The sequence below is a fragment of the Gopherus flavomarginatus genome, unplaced genomic scaffold (assembly GCF_025201925.1).
Source record: "Gopherus flavomarginatus isolate rGopFla2 unplaced genomic scaffold, rGopFla2.mat.asm mat_scaffold_39_arrow_ctg1, whole genome shotgun sequence".
NCBI lineage: Eukaryota > Metazoa > Chordata > Testudines > Testudinidae > Gopherus > Gopherus flavomarginatus.
Window position 1 is genome coordinate 1,924,980 of NW_026115076.1, and position 7,256 is coordinate 1,932,235.

General features: G+C 44.6%; 2 protein-coding genes and 1 long non-coding RNA gene across 7 annotated transcripts in view; 2 read left to right on the plus strand and 1 right to left on the minus strand.

Moving 5' to 3' along the window:
- Positions 1–7,256, plus strand: part of LOC127042400 (zinc finger protein 862-like) — a 751,328-nt gene that overhangs the window by 119,611 nt on the left and 624,461 nt on the right. Inside the window, exon 4 of the mRNA XM_050935866.1 lies at positions 1,964–2,090. Coding sequence (XP_050791823.1) covers positions 1,964–2,090 — 127 coding nt within the window. The remainder of the gene's footprint in view (positions 1–1,963; positions 2,091–7,256) is intronic.
- Positions 1–7,256, minus strand: part of LOC127042403 (uncharacterized) — a 1,287,231-nt gene that overhangs the window by 113,801 nt on the left and 1,166,174 nt on the right. For 3 of the 5 annotated variants that reach the window (XR_007771928.1, XR_007771929.1, XR_007771926.1), the window contains one exon: positions 5,938–6,021. The exons of 1 other annotated variant lie outside the window; for it this stretch is intronic. This is a non-coding gene — a long non-coding RNA (uncharacterized LOC127042403). Of the gene's footprint in view, positions 1–5,900; positions 6,022–7,256 lie in introns of those variants that run through there. One more of the 5 variants, XR_007771927.1, reaches the window with a different exon arrangement.
- On the plus strand, positions 4,842–5,907 carry LOC127042401 (zinc finger protein 184-like). Its single transcript, XM_050935867.1, has 2 exons — positions 4,842–5,082; positions 5,401–5,907. Exons 1-2 carry the CDS (start codon positions 4,962–4,964, stop codon positions 5,778–5,780), a joined length of 501 nt encoding a protein of 166 aa, XP_050791824.1. The 5' UTR covers positions 4,842–4,961; the 3' UTR covers positions 5,781–5,907.

Consider the following 7,256-nt stretch of genomic DNA (forward strand, 5'->3'; position numbering starts at 1 on the left):
AGCAGGTGGCGCCATGCAGCCAACTAAGCTACCTGAGTGCGTTACCTAAGCCACTCAAGGACAGATAGAAGACAAGAGCCAATTTCCCACTCCCCAACCTTGCACACTTGCTGTAGTATAAATCCAGAATGATACCATCTTATAGTGCACAGGGATCTCTATAATACAAGCTCATTAATGTAGTTCCCCTTCCCCTCGATATGGGACAGATGTGCACAACAAGCTGAGATTTTCCCCAGACACTTCACTCAAAATACGCTGGTTAAGATAAAGCATCAAACAAGTTTATTAACTGCAGAAAGATAGATTAAGTGATTATAAGTGATAACAAACAGATCAAAGCAGATTATTTAGCAAATAACCAAAACTCAGACTAAGCCTAACATACTAGATGGATAGAATTTGAATTAGCAATTTCTCACCCTGACTGATGGTACAAGCAGTCCCCCAAGTTTCCATACACAAGCTAGAAATCTCTTGATCCTGGGAGCAGCACTTCCCCCACATCCGTTTTTGTTTCTCAGGTGTTTCCAGAAGTTCTCTTGTGTGGAGAATGAGGCCAAGAGATGATGTCACACCCCACCTTATGTAGCTTTTCCATATGGTGGGAACCTTTTGTTCCAAACTCAGTTCCTAGTCCAGTTTGTGGAAAAATACAGGTACTAAAATGGAGTTTAGTGTCATGTGGTCTGGTCACAGGCCCTGCTGAGTCATAGTAGCCATGACTCATAGGCTGGCTGAAACATTCACAGGAAGGCTAAGCTCTTCCACAGTCCATTGTCTTTGTTGAGCCATCAGCACTGTCTGGCTTCTTCATTGTTGTACCTGAAAGGCTCATTGTGGGTGTTACCCAGAGTAAGCACATTTGAAATACAGATACAGAGTCAATATCCATAACTTCAGATACGAACATGATATGTGCACACAAATAGGATAATCATATTCAGCAAATCAGAACTTTTCCAGTGACACCACACATGATGCATCTTCTACAAAATAGATCATAATTATGTCCTAATCATATTATAATCATACCACTATGATGAATATGGGGGTGTAGTGTCAGATAGGTCCTAATTTCAAGGCACAGGAGTTGGGAATGGAACTTCCCCTCTTTGTGGAACAGGAAATAACCCTCCAGCCAGGGCTGGGACAACTTCCCAGACTCTCAGCGATGGAGCCTGAATCTACTGACATTTCATTAATTACCACCAACCCCAATCTTTGTGGCAACTGTAAACTTTATCAGTGATGATTTTGTACTCTCTTCTAAGTCATGGATAAGAATGTTAAATAGCACAGGGCCAAGAACCAATCCCTGCAGGAACCTGCTAGAAAGAAATCCACTCGATCATGGTTCCCCATTTACTATCAGAGTTTTTAATCTATTTAATGTATGCCGTGTTTATTTTGTATCATTCTAGTTTTTTTTAGTAAAAATATTGTGCTAATCAAGTCATGTCCCTTACGGAAGTTTAGGTATATTACATCAATACTATTAGCTGCAACCAAACTTTTGATCTCATCCAATAAGGATATCCCGTTAGTTTGATAGGCTCTATTTTCTCTAAACCTTTGTTAATGGGCACTACAATTCTGACCTTCTAACTTCTATTCTTTATGATTGACTTCCCCTTTCTTCCATATATTTTATTTGGAGAGTGCTTGGATTCCTACCAGGGAGCCACTATCAGGGTCCAGAGACAGCCCCATCTCCTATATTAAGCTCTGGCTAGTAGCTATGTGATAAATGTGAAGACCCTGCTTCTGTCTGTCAGATGGGAGACACAAAGGTTCTCTCTTTCTACCCTCTGATGCCTCCTGGCTGCTGTAAGCAAGGTGGGGTGGGACTCTGTTAACATGTGCCTCCCGGAGCTTCCATTTCCCTGGTGCTGCTGTTCCGTGAATAGTGGGGTTGTGAGTGGGTCAGCAGGTACTGAGTATTGGACTCCTGCTCTTTCAGGGGCCGGTGACCTTCGAGGAGGTGGCTGTGTATTTCTCCAGGGAAGAGGGGACTCTGCTGGACCCCACTCAGAGAGCCCTCTACAGAGATGTCATGCAGGGGAACTATGAGACGATGGTCTTGCTGGGTAAGGATTCCTGTCCCTTCTGTTCTTGGAAGGGGAAATGAAGAGTGAAGGTTCATGCCACCCCCACAATGCCATCTGTACCCTGTCCTGTTTCAGCATCACCCCAATAGGCCAGTAACATACATACTACCAGAGACCCTCCTCTGCTGCAGAACACTTTGGGAACAGAGCACAGGAGCAGCATCACACAATGTCAAATATCTCCTCTTTACTCAAGTAAAACTGGGGTTAGGTCCAGCATAATGAACAGAAGCTTCCTACCCCCAGCCTTCTCTCAAACCCTGAGCCTTCTCTACCCAAACCAGAATGTGCTTGGGGTGTAACAAGCAGGCGGCTGGAGTCAGAGCTGCCAGTCCAGGGTTACTTATCATACAGACACTCAGTGCGTCCTTGAACGCTGGCTGGGAGTATCCAGACAGGGGAGCTCCAGCAGCAGAACACTGAATCTCACCCAGGATTACAGATGACACAACTCCTCGCCGATCTGGATTGCACCCCAGCATGTGAAAATGGCCTAGGTTGGTAGTGACATTTCTTGAGACATGGAGAGTCTTGCTCCCATATCACCAGGTGTAATAAAAATAACAGGAAAGGCCAAATATGGAAAACTGATTGTTCAGCTTGCTTTTGACCTGCATCATATTTTGCAATATATTCCAAATAAGGAAATTAACGTGCAACGTATGTGTCATTGTTTGTGGTTTTAAGCTGTAAAAGGCTTGTGTGATTTTTAGCTCAGGAACAGTATTCCAATAGCTGTCGCCCCCTGCGTGCTTGTAACCAAGAAAAGAGCCTCAGGCTGAGCTGATTCAAATATTAATCCTGTGGTCGTTTTCCACAACAGCCTCAATAGGTCCCTGTGATGGAATGTAAGGCTACATCTAGACTACCCACCGTATCGGCGGGTTAAAATCGATTGCTCGGGGATCGATATATGGCGTCTCATCTAGACGCCATATATCGATCCCCGAGCGCGCTTATATCGATTCCGGAACAACACCAACCCCAACGGAGTTGCTGATTTGACAGGGGGAGCCGCGGACATCGATCCCGCGCGGTGAGGATGGGTGAGTAATCCGATCTTAGATATTCGACTTCAGTTACGTTATTCACGTAGCTGAATTTGCGTATCTAAGATCGATTTCCCCCCGTAGTGTAGACCAGCCCTTAATGTCTTCACACCTTCCCCCTGCAGGAGAATGGCTGTTTGACCAGCTGTTTGCCTTGCTGTCTCTGAGGAACTGGTCTGTGGGTGTTCCCCAGAACTGTAACTTTTTCAGTAATATCATACTGTAAAATCTCACAATTTTACATACAGTGTTACTACACATTTTAACAGGAGGATAATATTCAGTAGGTTATGTGTTTTCTAATGATACCTCACAAGCCATACTGGGTACAAAATTGATCATAATTTTCTAGAAGAGTGAACACAGGGGTACAGATTGACACAGTGTCTGTGTGTGTGTTCCCAGCAGATATGTGGGTATTTCAATCCCTCATAAGCACAATGTTTGGCATCTTCAAGGACCTGGGGAACTGGTCCTGGGAATTCACTAGTTTAGCAAGTGTGAGACTGCATGAAATTGTGAGACACTTTGGTATTAATAATAAAATAATATAATCTGATAAAATTGCAATGAATCATGCTAGGTATGCCATGTAAAGTGTCAGTGAAAATGTTATGATTTGCCAAGTATGATAATTTTGTTTCTATGTTTCTATCACCTTTGTATTGTGAGTTACAGATATGTAAGGTATATCTGTATTTCCAGACTTGTGCAGTTTTTCTGGGTGACACCCCCAGACATATTGGCATCAACATTGCCTAGCATGTTTGATGGCCCATTGAGGGTCATCAGCTGTACAATGAACCTATGGACCAAGGGGACACACCTATTGAGTCAGCAAGACATGCCGGGGTTTGCCTGTGTAATGAAACCTCCAAAGCTTTTCCATGCCATGTGCTGTGAAGCTTGTGTTTGGGACACAGGAAGTACAAGCCACATGGCAAAAGGAATATAAAGCGCAGCTGCATCATCTCCATCTTGTCTTCAATCCCCCTTCCTACCTCTGGAGCAACTTCTCTACAAACTGAACCCTGGAACAAAGGACTGAATGACCCATCCAAGCTGTGGATGCGTTCCAGACAGACTTTCAAGCCAGCAACTCACCAATACTGCTAAGAACCTGATATATCCATTTTGGAATGTATCTGACTGCTTTTCCATTTAAATTCTTTCTGTCTTTCTTTCTTTTAAACCTTTAGTTTAGATGCTAAAGAATTGTCTGGAAGGATGGAATTTAACTTCATTCTTTCATTTGTTCTTTCTTCTAAACATTTAGTTTAATTGCTAAAGGATTGGCTGGCAGCATGGTATTTTGGATGAGATCCAAACCTGGGTAATGTGGCTAACCTTCTACCCACCCACTTCCTGGATCCAATTAGGATCACTCTCCTGCTGCCCTCTGGCCATGCTGTATCACAGTGAGCAGAGTTTTTAAATAACCTCTCACTGTACGGGACCTAGTTGCTGATTAGGAGTCAGAGAACTGTCATGCAATAAAGGGGGCCGTGTGATTTCTTTTTTCAGAGTCTCGTTAACCAGTGTGTGGGATCAGAAGCACAGTTTGTGACTGGTCAGTGAGTTTAACTTCAGTGTTAACCACCAGTATGGGGAGCATCTGCTCTCCCTTTTTCAGCCTGCTCTGACCTTGGCATTTTCAGTGAGGACTGCCCCAGGCACACTAGGTCACACTAAGCACTGAAGATAAATTAACAGAATGTTTTTGATGATCAAGTTGTATGAAATCAACTGAACTCCTTTGTTTTCTTTCATCTGAGAGGAGTTTCTGGTTTTCCAACGTGATATGATCTCCCAGCTGGAACAAGGGGAAGAGCCATGGGTCCCAGAGCTCCAGGGTTCAGAGGAAAGAGAGATCCTGAGATCTCCCCGCACAGATGAGGAAACATTAAACCAACTCAGAATCTGTAAGTGCCTGAAGGAAACATCTAGGATGCCCTACAAAGCTCTTGGGAAGTCTCTCAGTTCATTATTGTCCATAGCAGGGGTCGCATCCGCAGGGTAAATATAGCTCAAGGCTTCCTATAGATGCTAGCAGACACCGGGCAGTAGCTTTCTCCCTTCCCCCTGTGAAGTTGGATGGGATGTGAAGGCTGAATTGATCCCCTCCTCTCTCCTGTTGGGGGGAGCTGAGTTCCTGATTTTTATTTGTCCTCTCTCCAGCACTTGTTTTGGTTTGGCCTTCCCCTTTCCATCCCTGTTTGAGGTTTCTGTCTCTATCACAGCAGGTGATGCAATGACGTGTGAGGTTCAGCACAGACCAGAAAAAGAGCAGGGAAACCAGCCAGGGGAGAAAATGGATAAATTTATTTCCTGTCAGGGAACTCAGAAGGGCCTTAAGGAAACCAGAATACAGCAGGAAATCTGCAGGGAAAAGCAAAAAAATACATGTGCTGAGTGTGGGAAAAACTTCACTTACAGATCAGGCCTTTCTCAACATCAGAGAATCCACACAGGGGAGAGGCCCTGTGAATGCAATGAGTGCGGGAAAACTTTCAGTCGCAGCTCGCACCTTATTGGGCATCAGAGAATCCACACAGGGAAGAGATCCTATCATAGAATCCTAGCTTATAAGGGTTGGAAAGGACCTCAAGAGATCATCTAGTCCAACCCCCTGCTCAAAGCAGGACCAATTCCCAAATGGTTCCCTCAAGGATTGAACTTACAACCCTGGGTTTAGTAGGCCAATGCTCAAACCACTGAGCTATCCTCTCCCTCCTGAATGCAGTGAGTGCGGGAAAACTTTCAGTCGCAGCTCACACCTTATTCGGCATCAGAGAATCCACACACAGGAGGGGTCCTATGAATGCAGTGAGTGCGGGAAAACCTTCAATCGCAGCTCTCACCTTATTCAGCATCAGAGAATCCACACGAGCAAGAAGCCCCGCGAATGCCGTCAGCAGGCCTGCACAACTCCTAAAGTGGTGATGTAGAGAAATCTCTGTATTAACTATCTCTATAAATCTTTATAACCTTGCATTGTGTTATTTTGTATTAAGTATCTTTATCTTTATGACATTGCATCCGGCATGATGTTATTTTGTAATTCATATGACTTGGCAATTGTGCCTCTCTATTTCATACAACTTTGTATTAGATCCCTATATAGAGAATTGGTAGAAAACTTTGTATCAAATGTTATAGCCCCTAAGGATAGTATAGTTAAAGTAAAAGAAAACATGTGCCTTTTTGCTAGAAGTAGAATAAGATCTTCCCCCGCACTCTGTAATCAATTGCTCTATTGACTGAATGAGGTGTGAATGAGTGAGGCTTGGAAGACACCCACCTCCAGACAGCTACAACAGTTGAAGGGGGAATGGGAGCCAGAGCAAAGGACAATACAACTTGTCAAGTGGGCCCAATAAAGAAGAGCAGACATATTGATGGCCTCAGGGATTAGAAAGCAGGCACCTTCTTTAGAAAACACCCTCTTGAGCAGCATTGGGACAACACCCAGAGAAAAGCAGCACAAAGACCAACGGACCAGACCCAGATTTTGAATCTGGTCTAGATTTGCATAAGAGGGAGCTGCTATAAATGCGAGGTGTCTTGCAGAAGGACCCCGGATCTCGTCTTGTCACCATCGGACCATCGATTTCGGATCGGTAGAAGTCCCGGCTCCACCCCTCCCCCATCTAACTCACCTGGCCAGTGCAGTTAAGGGGAGCAACTAGTTGGTAACAACAGCAAGACGGAGTGTGTTTATGTCTGTGTGTGTGCGTGAATGCATGACTGTGATATATATCTCATGTGCATATCATAGAGTATTAATTGATACCTGTATTACTAATAAATGTGGCATTTTGCCTTAATCCCCCTGAAAAGTTCCTGTACAGTACTTTGAGTAAAACAGCGAGGGCCACAATACTCCAAAGAAAAACAGCTGAGGACCGAAACCCCCCGGCCCTGCGGAAACACCCCCCACTCAGGACCTCCCAGCCTGGCGGAAACACCCCGCCCAGCCCTGCAGAAACAAACCCTCCTTCCCCAGCGCCGCCCCACCAAAACAGCTGTGGGTCAAAAAGGAAGGTTGGTGGTGGGGAGGTGTTACTTGATGTTAAATCAACCAGGGACTCCCATT